We start from the raw sequence: 12,500 nt of genomic DNA, 5'->3' as shown, positions 1-12,500 counted from the left end.
ATGAAGTGAAGAAGGGAGGAATTCAAAGGAAGGAGGAAACAGGGTTTCTTGGGCGCAGTGTGATTTCTTGCACTTAACTCTGCTTGTCCTTTAGCCTACCACAAAGATAGGCATCGGACTAGATACAAAGACACCAAGAATGGCTACTTTCCCTAACCACAGGGCGTCAGCTCGGTGGGTGTGGGATGGGCAGAGTCCCCTGCCCTTTGCTCTGTGGTCAGCCCCGTCTTGGTATTTGGGGGCTCGACCCGGAGCCTTTCCCAGATCCCTCTCTTAGTAGTCAATTCAGCAAAGTCGGAGGGGCAGCCCCCGTGTGAACGCAAACCTGCACGCTTGAATAGCGGCAGCTGGCTTGCGGGGAAAATGGAACTACTGTCTCCTGCCCGGCTTTCCAGCGGGGGGGCCTTTCTTTCTCTCCCGGGCTGAGCTGATTTCCCGGTGCCGCCCACTGCAGCGTTTGCCCCGCTCCTCCACCCCCGCGCAGCCCGGCTCGGGTGCTGCAGACCACAATGCGCTCAGCCGACCCAGCTGGGCCGGCCCGGCCCGGGTAACCACGGCAACACGGCGGCAGGAATGCGCCTCATTGAAGACTCAGCTCCTCCCCCAGGATGCGCAACAAGTGAAGCAAAACTAGGGAGGCGCGAGGGAGGCTAGGGACAGGGGACCCGTGCCTGGAGACCTCATTTGTTCAGAAATCTTAAGGCCAGTCACTCTGTGAACTTCCATTCCGCCAAACCATCCCCTCCCTGGGCTCACTGTTTGGTTCCAATCGATGAATGGAGACTCTGGACATAACCTCAGGTCTTCGTGAATGCAGTGCACCAGGTGTGCGGTTGAACAGCAGCTGACACGAATTTGATCTCAAGTACTCTCTGGATCTTCTGTTCTCTTTGATCAATAGGAGACTCTGAAGTGGTCCATGTCTAAAGATGTGTGACCATCATACCAGCGTCCTGGATGGTGCAAATTTATGACCGTGGATTTGCCATAAAAAAATTTTTTTTTTTTTTTTTTTTTTTTTTTCTCCGGTACCAGGAACCGAACTCACGATTTTGCGCTTGCCAGGCAGGCGCTTTTGCCGCTGAGCTAAATCCCCAGTCCCTGCCATAAATATTTAAAAACCTACTTCTCCTTTTACTCTCAAATAACTATAAGTTATAAAGTCATCCTATCTGAAATCTTTTAGGCCCATACAGATCCTAATTCAAATTTTAGGTCTTCTCCAAACTCCTCCAGACTTCATGGAAAGGCCTATAGGACTTAATCCTTGTATGTAGGTTAGGCAGTAAACACCCTGTAATTAATGAAGGGCTATCCAATGAGAAAATGGGGGCACCAGCCAAAACACAGCCCTGGAGGACAGAATACTCTCAAATCCATTGGCAGGAAGATTTCTACGGGCTGATTAGGGTCAAGACTGACAAGGCACAGCATAGATGCCATTGAGAAAATGTGAATCTATTAGTAATAGGATTGCTGATTCACAGATGGCCCATTAAAGCCTCTGCCCATGGAACTTGCTAAAGGAAAATCTGCTCTGGAGCAGGAGTCCCTCAGTGTAGATTTCCCTAAATAGGGTTCCCTCCAATTAGGGATGACATACTGTGATGAGATGTGGGGAATGGGAAGGAGTGGGAGAGGAAATTAACATTTACGGACTTCTTATTATGTGCCACTTAATCTTCACAGAAGGTCTTCCATGTAACTTATATGACCCTTCTTTTATTTTTACAGACAAGGAAATTGGGGTCATAGGTATTGACCATATTATCACACAGAGTCAAGGGCTGTCTAACCCCAAAAGCTCTGCTATTCACAGAGACCCCAAAACCTTTGCTGTTCACGACCTGGCACTGTTGGCAGTTGGAGCCAAGATATTTCTTTGCTCAGTGTGACAGGGCTGTCCTATAGGAGATCCAGCAATCTCTCTGGCTTCTACCCACCACATGCCATTGCTCTCCATGTACTGTGACAATCAAAAATACCTCCAAACATTGCCAAATCTCTCCTCTCTTGAGAATCAATCAATGGCCTTGGAGATATTTAATATCCCAACTCAGTTCTAATCTTGTTTTGACCTCTATTTGCTTCAAAACTATAACTTTTATCTTCACCAAAGGACAGTCATTTTTATAGGGACAAGACAGAGTCATTTATTTATTTTTGTATCCTCACTATGCTAGGGACACAGCATGCCAAAGATATTTGCTAAATATCAACCATAATTGAAACAGAAACTAAAGCAAGCCTGAGCCAATGAAGTGGGGAGGTCTGAAGGCTAAAGGAGGGTTCTTGCCGAGTACAAAGTGTGGCCTTAGGTCTTCAGAGGCACCATGACCTCTCCTCCACGCCTCAGTACAACACTTGTTACACATAGTTATTAACAGGAATTAGATTCTAGTTGATGCCTCGCTAACTTTTCTGGCTCTTCCTTCTTCTCTATCTTTTCAACACATTTTTCTGGCTCTTTCCAAAACCAAGAGCAACAGTAGCGTCTCAGCAAGTTCAGGGCAGAACAGGCCAAGACTAGGAAAGAGAAGTGAGAGGAAAGGCAGGTGAATTAGAGGCCCCAAGAAGCCCAGTCTACATTTGCTTTCTCTTTTTTCCTTCAATGGGCACCTTCAGGGTCCTCTCAGCTCCCCTGGAAGCCTGTGGCACAAGCATGCACAGAACTACACTGTCCTAGGGGAATCAACTTCACTTTACACCTTTCATGTGGGGCTAAGACATCTGAAGCATAATCAAGTCTCCAAATGGGAATGTGGGTACAGCCCAAATCACAAGGTCTTCCAAAGGAATAATCACCAGATTTATGGGTAGAGTGTGGCTCTGTAAACAATTCTTTCCCTTCTGCCAGGAGTAAACTTTTTCTTTCTTCTCCCCCAATTCATTTTCCTTCTTCTTGTGTTTGTAAATCTTTGCAAGAAACAGCAGCAGCCACTCTCTGAGATCAAAGTTTTAGCAGGCAACAAAGACCTCCAAGGAGGCTGTTGCCATGGGAACCCTGGGAGCTGAGGCCCTTCTAATCGGCAAATCTCCTTGGTTAGCGGAACCAGGTTGGGCTGGCAAAGACGGAGGGAAGGGGGAGGGGAAGCCTAGGCAACAAGTAACCTTTCTGAACAGCCAGAATGAAAGTCACCTGGGTGAGGGGTGGGCAGCACGCAAATTGAGGCAGCAGTAATGCAGGGGTGGGAGCTGGAGCATTTCTGCACAGCCTTAGGAAACACCCCCATCAAATATCGCTACAATTACCTCTAGGGAGGTGTCCCATCCCAAGAATTCACTGATTTTTCTATTAGGTGCTTAATAGTTTTTTACACTAATTGGCAGAAAAGGTCATTTTACTCTAGCATAACAATTTCAGACACAGTATAGTGAATCGCTTGGTTTTTTAAAAAAGTAAAAAAAAACCATGCCCGCCCATTCCTTCACCACTATACTGGGTAAGTCATAGGAGATGGAAGAAAAAATAGGAGCATGACAGGAAAACAAAGGTAATTCTGCAGCATTACCTTTGTGGAGAAAAATCAGTCTCAAATTAGTGCCTCCTCAGAAGGGCCTGCTGAGAGCATACCTATTTCTAGCCTCCTGAATTAGCACTGTATTTGGCCCATAAAGAAGCAGAAACTGATGATGAATTCCACAAAATGTTAACAGTGTGTGTTTTTGCCTGCCTGGCATTCTTCTTCCTTTGGAAACAACTGCCTGTGTTTTCCCTAGTGAGCTACTCCTCTTCCCTATCACTTCATCTCATGCAGTTCAGTTGGGGCTGGTGGTAGACTACATTCCTCTCCCAGCACACAGGCTCCCCAGCAGCAGGACTTTGTCAGAAGCTATGGAGAAAGAGGAACTTTACCCTCCTGAGATGGAAGGGGTGAGAGACCATAGGTGCCTGGACTTGCTGGGGCCACTGTCCTTGCCCCATGTGGGAAAAGGCTGCCTGAAAATGAAGCTGGGAGTTGGGGGAGCAGGAGCTGACAGCAAGGAGAGAGATTCCTTGACACACAATCTGAGCACCAGGACTCAGCTAGGCCTGAAGCTAGGAATAGCCCTGGGCCTATCCATACCTACACCAAAAAGTTCTAAGCTAACTGTTCTAAGATCACCCTTGTGATCCAAAGAGTTCTAGAAAACACAATAATTAGATCTAGATACTGAGGTTCTAGGAGACGCATTCTGCTTTTGTACCTTTCGTTTTGTTTGAAATGTTCACAGCAAGCTTGTATCATTTTTCTGAGACAAACAATCAAACAAAGCAACCTTATATGAGGCACCATCCTCTATAGAGAATTAACTATAGTCTATGGGTCTTTGAAATGGTCAAAATCTTTGAAAGGATTCAGAAAAACCATCTTGTTTCTCCTCATATCTCTGACAAGAGAGCTCATTCCATGTTAAAGCTCATCAGAGAAAGAATTTCTATAATTTATCTCAACCACCTACCATTTCCAAAAGTTGATATTTACCATTGGGAATGTCTTCGTTAGTCTGAATCTAAACTTCTTGGCTCAGGTCCTGTTATTCTATTCTCAGGCCAGAGATAGAAGTGTTCATCCAGGCACATTTCCATGGGGACCCTTTTCCTCTTTTTCTAATTAAATGCCCTTAAACAACAAGCTTCTGCATGGGACATCAGAAGCAAAGGGTCAAGCCCTCATAGTCTGCATAGAAAGAAGTAAGAACAAGGCCAGCTGCTTTTAGATTTTAAAATAATAACTTCCCTGCATGAGCCTTCCTGAAACGGTGAAGTCCTTTTCCTGCCAGCTGGAACTGCCCCAGGGAACTTATTTCTATCCAAACAGTGGCATGGTTCCAGGTTATAAACAGTCTGTCCTTGCCACTGACCCTAAATCAATGTCTAATCTCAGGGTGGCAGATTTCTGAACACTCCCACCTTCTGTGACTGTCTGCTGGTATACCCCCATGATCCCAAACATCTGTCTAAATATTTCTGAGGTACCTGTCACTGTCATCTTAAAGCACTCAAAACAATGTGTGGATTTCCAACTTCAGAATGACTTTATCTTCTGAATCATCAAAAAGACATTAAAGGGTATTCAGTATAGTTTTCATGTTTAGCATTGAATCAGTGGTTGTCCTCCCATTCCTGTGAATTACATGTCTTTGGATATTTCTGAAACCTCTGAAAGCATCCATAGTGTTTGTGGATGGTTCAGAGAATGGGGTAAAAGAAGGGCTGAGTCATGCATGCTTTGTGGAGTGGCATTCAATCCAGACCAGAACAGTTATGCCTTTAAAGTGAGGGCCTAGGTCAATGGTTGTAGCCCCTTCCACTAAGAAATAAAAAGAAATATTGATGCAAACATGGGGCAAACAGAAATCATGCCCCATGACCCAATCAATAACCACATTTTAAAAAACAGCTAATTTTATAGCATCCTAATACATGCAGGTTGGATGATGCTGTGGGAGGAGATGAGGCTAAGAATAAAAACACTTGAGTTTGATCACCAACACTGTCTTTTGGAAAAACTGATGCACTAGCCATAAAAGTGGGGCGTTAATTCTCTGTTTGGAGAATGACAAAAGTAATGCCTGCTCACCTCTTACCTTACAGGAGTATAACAGATAAATTTTGTGAACTACAACTTATTATTACTTCATATTAATGTTACCAGTGGATGTAGTGATGGCAACATGTTGGTGAACATTTATTGGTTTTTGGTGTCCTACATCTATCCTTTCTTTTTCTGTAACAGTGTTCTAACTCACTGTGGGGAGGGTTCATTCTTCTCTGCTTCTTGAGGGACTGTTCACCAAGAGCCCCTCCTCTCTCAAGGCCAAGCAGACAACTGACCAAACTGGACCGACTGGGCTATCTCTCTAGAGAATGATTCTTTAGCAGGAAAATACAAAAAACAGAAGGTAACATTTGAGTAGTTATGTATTTTTTTTTAGGCAATGGAATCCTAAAAATATTGCTACTCAGACCCTGGAATATCTCATGTCAAACCACATCTGGCCACTAAAACGTCTCACAAGAGCTTCTTCTCTCTTTCTCTGTCTCTCTCTGTGTCTCTGTCTCTGTCTCTGTCTCTGTCTGTCTCTCTCTCTGTCTCTCTCTGCAACTAGAGGCAAATGTCTCCAATACAACAGAGCCAAACAATCGAGATGTCTGGAATTCTACATACTCACTTGGAAAGGAGATACCTACAGCAGCCTTCTAATGCACATCTGACTATGACAAGATGAAGTAGTAAACTTTCACTGTGGTAAGTCACCGATATTTGAGGGTTGTTTGTGTAGAAGCTAAGACATTGTGCTTCCCTAACATACTACCTTTTTTTGAGACCTGTTCTCCAGTCTTTTTTCAGTTTTGATAGCCTCCCAATGAATTCCTTTCCTGTTTAAACAATAACTGGAGCTTATTTGTATTGCTTTGCACCATAATCTATGGTGGATCTATCACTAGTAATAATTTAAATAACCAGATAATTATGAACAAAGAGATTAAACTATATTCTGTTGCTCAAGACTGTAGATGTTTATTGTGTTGGCCATTTATAGTCATCAAATACATAACAAACACTGACTACATTTCAAAGGCATATAGTTATTAGCTATAGATTCTGCCCATTTGTCATTTAAAAAGCATTCACTGAGGTCTCTTTATTCTAGACACCCTGCTAGGTATTGCAGATAGAAAGATGAAAAGGAATTGGTCTTGACTCTGAAGAGCTCATACTCCAGTGCTACTAAAAGGCTCCCATTTTGTGGAGGAAACCAAGACAAGTTCACATGCAGTAACAATGTTATCACTCAAAAAAAGTAAAATTAGAATGAGACCAGTTGCTTCTGTTCTTGGCCCTGTTCACTTTGTATTATCTTTCTGGGTGACTCATCCATTCTTTCATGGCTCTGCCTCTGTATCGGTCATGATTCTCAATCCATTATCTTTAATCTTCACTCTCCACTGAGTTCCAGACCTACATTTCCAACTGTTAGCAAAGCATCTCCACCTTGGTGTCTCAGCCATCTTATATTCAGCAAAACCAAACTCGTTCTCTTGCCTCTCTGACTTGCTTTTCTACCTCTATCCTAGTTGATGAAATGGCTGGCTACACCACTAATTAGAAATCATGGCATCCTGTTTGATTCATCCCTCTCTCATTTTCTTTTTATACATGAGTCACCAACATGCAAGCCTTCTCTCTCAGGAACTTTTGTTGTCTGCTTTCAATTCCCCACGCTGGTTCAGAATACTATAATTCTCACCCGTGCTACTGCAGCATCCCATTCCTCTGGCTCTCCCCGCTGACACATGGCCTGCCCCACTGCTAAGTATCATTCTAACTTGAGATCTACTCTTCCTCTGTTAAGGTTTCTTCACTGGCTCCCCCAGGGTTTTCAGGAAGAAGTCCAAACTTCTTAGTCTTATATATACAGCACTTCATAGTCTTGCTCCATTAACTGTTCCAGCCTTGTCTTTGTAAGTAAAATGAGGAAAATAAATTCTTATAATTGCTTCTAATTTATCTCTTTAACTCATCTTTCCTTATATTTCATCATCTAAAATTCAAACCAGTGTTCTGCTCCCCATTTTGTGATCATCTCCAAGGAGAGCTAGAGTGGCTGACTCATTCAAGCTATAATCAAGAGTTTCTTTACTTTTCTTTTTCTTTTCTTTCTTCCCATGAGACTAGTCCTGTTAGCTCTGACTACTGAACCAGACCACAGCTTACTCTTTCCAGATTCCTTGTGCATGGTCATCACCCTGTGTTCTTCTAAACAACCTGTACCCCTTTTTTGTCTCTATAATGAAGACTCATTCCTTGGGGGTCATTTTCTTATTCATCATCACTCCTGTTTATCTACTTTTAATCCAAGAATTTTAGAATTGAAATAAAGCTCAAAGGTAACTTAGTTGAGTACCTTCTCCCATGCATAACTTCCTTATATAATAACTCTGATTAGCAACGTTCCACCTTCTTGAATACCTCCAGGGACATAGGGCTCATTACTCCTGAGAACACTCATTCTATCTCTAGATGTCTCCAGTTGTTAACAGTTCTTTCTACACACTGAGACAAACCTCCTTTCCCTTGTATCTCCCACTCCTGATTCAGCAGTACCTAACCAGACAGAGTGTTTCCAACCCCTCTTGTAAACAAGTTCATTTCAGGTATTTGGAGACACTTCCCATGGTTCCCATTCAAAGCTCTCTTTCACCAGAACAAAACCTCCAACCATTCCTTGTGTGAAGATCAGTGATGGAGTCAGTGGCTCACGGATGTTGTAATTAGCACTCGGTGGACTCCAGTTATCTTCCCACTCATGTCTCCATTGCCATGAGGCTTGGCCTCAGAAATCAGGCTGCTCTCTGGTTTTACATAAAAAGGAATACCTAACAAGATATATATCCTTGGGCTGCAGGATATAACAACCAAACAGTTTGAATTTTTAAAACTGTGACAGTATTTTGAAACATTTTATAAAGGGATGTCAAGACAAACAAGACTCAGAATTTTGTATTTATACTTCTTACACCCAGAAAATTTTCAGAGATTTCAAACTAAGCCCTTTAAATAACACAAGTCTGCCCTAAAACGTTTCCATGACAAATTTATCACACTTTGAACATCTCTAATTAATGTGGAACACGGCAGTCATGTGCTTTTTCTTCCCTAAGAACCTACCATGTATCTATTTAAATACATGGCTTTTGCTGGGGTGAGATTTGATTTGCAGCCTTCCCAGTTTTCCTGCGCAGTTCTCAGAGTAACACTGACTTCTGTTTTTCACCTTACCTCCCATCACTGTGACCACTGTCCCTTGAGCATTTTTTGCGCACACCACCCCTACTCCCACCGAGCCGACCCCGCTTGGCCTCCAAAGCAGCATCCTCCACCCAAATTGCACTGAATTTTCTGATCCAGAGGAACATCTACCATGCACTTCAGCACATCTTCACCTGCCAAAGCTTTCATTCTTTTCACTTCCCTCCCATTTGCAAAACCACTGGGACCAAATCATTGAATGTGCTTTTTACCTGGCCTTCTTTTCCTGCACAGACAATTACTTCTCCACAAATGGCTGCCCTGGCCAAATAACTGTGTTCACAATTAGCTAATTGCAGGCTCAATGAGCCACTTGTTCCTGCAGACTCGGCTATTAGAGTTGTGTGATTAAGCAGAAATTTATCTTTTTTATTCCCATCTGATTTACAAAGCCAAAGCAAAGCTCAAATCCTGTGTTCTTTTACAACATCAATATAAACCTTTTACGTTTTTCCTTTTGAATATGTCATATTTTGATTCTTCTACAAGTCACAGCAGTTATACTTTGTATGTTGGAACCAAACACTATGTTTGATTGAAGTCAACCTTCCAATAAGGTAGACCAGTTTACCTCAGTCCAATTTGTAAAATGTAATGCTAAAACATCAGAACAGTTGTTTTGCCAAAGTCATGCAATCACGATAAAGACCAGAACTAAAAATTCCCAGTAGAAAATGCCATTTTCCCCCTGGGGATTGAGTTTCACACAAAGGATAAAAATCAACCTTCAAATTCATTTGCCTTCAAAATAGGGCAACTTTACATATCTCCCAATTGCTGTCAGTTGATTTTTTTGGAAGTGCCAAAAAATGTAATTTATTTTGAAGAATGACTTCAAGTACATATCCTCAACCACCTTTTCTCCTATAATTGATACAGTTTCTTTTCTTGATTTCTGTATATTTTATTCTAATTTTCTTTTTTGTTTTTGTTGTTTCTATTTTATTTTTTAAAACAAGTTCTCACTATGTCATCCAGGTTGATCTTAAACTCTATAGAGACCAGACTGACCTCAAACTCATGATCCATCTATCTCAGCCTCAGCTAAGATTAAAAGCATGTGCTCCCATACCTGGCTGTTTATAATTTTCCTATCCATTGACCAGTTACAGAATACAAAATATGTGTTACATTTTCAGTTTTGGTACAAGGAGGTCATTTCCCACTAACATTCCTCCAATCCATGAAAGATGAAAAATAAACCCCTTACAAAAGTAAGGGGTTTACAGTTATGAAGAAATTAACATTAATAAAAATGAGATGCATTTGCTTTGAAAATAACTCACTTTTAGATTTCAAGAGATTTGCCCTCCAGTTGCACAAAAGCTCATCTCCCAAACAATTCCTTTCAGCAGGGCATCTTTTATTACTAGACTCTCCAGTTTCCAGCCATCTTGCCTTATGACTGTCTTAAGTGGAGTAGGAACAGATTCCTGAAGTCTCTAGTGATGCTTACACATCAAAGAGTTCTCTCTCCTTAGTCTAGATCCTATTTCAAAGGCCTCTGGCATTTTCTTTAACAATTAGCATGTAAAAAGACTAGTAAAACTAAGTGAGAAGTCAGGATTATAGGTTAAAGTGGAATGGAGGAGAAAACAGCTAAGAAAGCAGAAGAAACTTTGGGGAAGTGTTACAATGGTAGGGACACTGCCTTCAAGAACAAGACATTGTAAATACAGCTACCACTCAGAAAAAGCATGTCTAACATGGCTCTGTATGCAACCTGCCAATGCACACAGCGAGGAGGTGTGAGAAGGACACAGTCAATGCAAGCCATCTATGATGGAAGGGCTGCCTGTGGTTTTCACTTACCCAGCACCAACAGCTCCACCGCGTCCTCATTTTTGCCTTCCAGGTCATCAGGGGTGGTGATGATGCAGAAATACAGTCCGCTGTCTCCCCACATGAGTTTTCCAATTTGAAGATCTGCATCTGTTGTCACACACACACACACACACACACATACACACACACACACACAAAAGAACCCAGTTCTAAAACTCTGTCCTGGGAAAGAAAAGCATTGAGCAAAAAGGGGGTTCACAGGGGAGAGACCTAGTAGGATCTGCAGTGTTCTATTTCTTCACCTGGATGGTGGCTGAAAGACGTTTGCTTTTCCAATAAAACCAAATCAACAACAACAACAAAAAAAACCCAAATCAACAAAAATAATAACAAAAAGCATCCATGAAGTGAGAGAATGGGAACACAGCCACAAACTGATCTAGTCTAGCTTCAGGAATAGATGATGGCTTTGAGCTAGGCCTGCAGAGACAGCACTGAGAGCCAGATAAATTGCAGTAATTCTGGACTCTTGGAAATAAACTGACTATATAGGAATTCTTCAAAATTTGAATAATCAAATAGGTCCTATCAGTCTCTTGGGGACTTTTCTATCCAAAATTTAGGAAGCAAGAGAAAATGTGAAGTTGATACAAAGCCTTGAGGGCTCAGGCCATACACCCTCCTGGCTCAGTAAGCATGCACCCTTACAAGCATGCATCCTTTCTCCCAGTGGAGAAGCTTAGGGAAATTCTGCTTTTTCAGGTTTGAGAAAGGACCATAAAGTGACATCAAGGTGTAGGATATTTGGTTGAACTTCTCTCACTAAAACCTGTTTCAATTTGATTCTGAAAATAAGCTCCCAGATTTAAGGTCAGGCTCTGGGAAGACTGTTCCAAGGCTCGTCTCTGTCTTCCCCACATACTACACTGTCCACTCTTCTTGCCCCCTACCACTCCACTAAAGCAACCTGCTAGGGCTCTTCCTGCTCTCACCTCCAGCAAAATTGGATTCTTAAGGGGCTGAAAGGGGGAGACTCACATGCCCTTGTATCTGGGAAGAATGGAACTAATTGCCCTCCCATTCCCTAGATTCAAAGCAAGGCCATTAGTACCGTGAACAATCGTGATCTCTCTGCCCCTGTAGAAATCTCCTAGGGTAACAGTGGAGCCCTGTTTTGAAGCCACCACCCGAACAGTCCTCCTGCTGTCTAAACAGTCCAAGTATGGGTCCCACTCCAGGTTTCTCTTGCTGAGAGACTGGACTCGGGTAGAGGACATGCCCAGGGACTCCCCCATGCGATCCTGGCAGTAGGACTTGAACTTCCATTGCACGACTGCAGGCTGATGCGAGGATGTGGAGAAGTGGCAGCGAAGTACAGTGGGCTGGAAGAGCATAGCCACCTTCTTCTTGTCAGGCACTGTGACCTGAAGGCCTTCAACCATGGCTGCAAAACAAAAGGAACATGTCCAAGCAGTATCCATATTCTGAAACTCATCTCCCTCCGAGTGGTCACACCTTTCCTGCTCTCATCCTTAACCTCTTCTGCCCCATCATAATTAATGGCATCAGTGTCCATTTGCCTGCCATGTCCAGAAACGTATGCTCATTCCCTGTATTGCACCAATCATTAAGTAAAGTCAAGTTGATCTCTTCAATATTTTTTCTCCCTTCTTTAACTCCACTACCATGGCTTTTGTTTAGGTCCTCTTTGTTTCTTACTTATAATATCACAGTACTGCTTTGTCTGCTCTCCCCACACTCAGTCCATCAACATCCAGTATAATCTCCTTGTTATAGTTATGACAATCTTTCTAAATCTGACTGCCATGGCCCTCTTTCTTAAAACCCTTCACTCACCCTGCATGCCTTTCAGGATAAAACCCAAATCCTTTTTTTTTTTTTTTTTTTTTTTTTTTT

At 42.6% G+C, this 12,500-nt stretch overlaps 1 protein-coding gene across 1 annotated transcript in view; it reads right to left on the bottom strand.

The window, feature by feature from the left end:
- The window catches only part of Ildr2 (immunoglobulin-like domain containing receptor 2), a gene marked incomplete at its 5' end in the record, with an annotated part of 62,947 nt that overhangs the window by 32,038 nt on the left and 18,409 nt on the right, over nt 1-12,500 (bottom strand). The window contains 2 exon segments of the mRNA XM_013521459.1: nt 10,611-10,730; nt 11,695-12,027. Coding sequence (XP_013376913.1) covers nt 10,611-10,730; nt 11,695-12,027 — 453 coding nt within the window.

Source organism: Chinchilla lanigera, unplaced genomic scaffold (genome assembly GCF_000276665.1).
Source record: "Chinchilla lanigera isolate Chin_1 unplaced genomic scaffold, ChiLan1.0 scaffold00061, whole genome shotgun sequence".
NCBI lineage: Eukaryota > Metazoa > Chordata > Mammalia > Rodentia > Chinchillidae > Chinchilla > Chinchilla lanigera.
The sequence above is the reverse complement of the archived record's forward strand: the minus strand, read 5'-3'. Positions and strand labels throughout refer to the sequence as shown.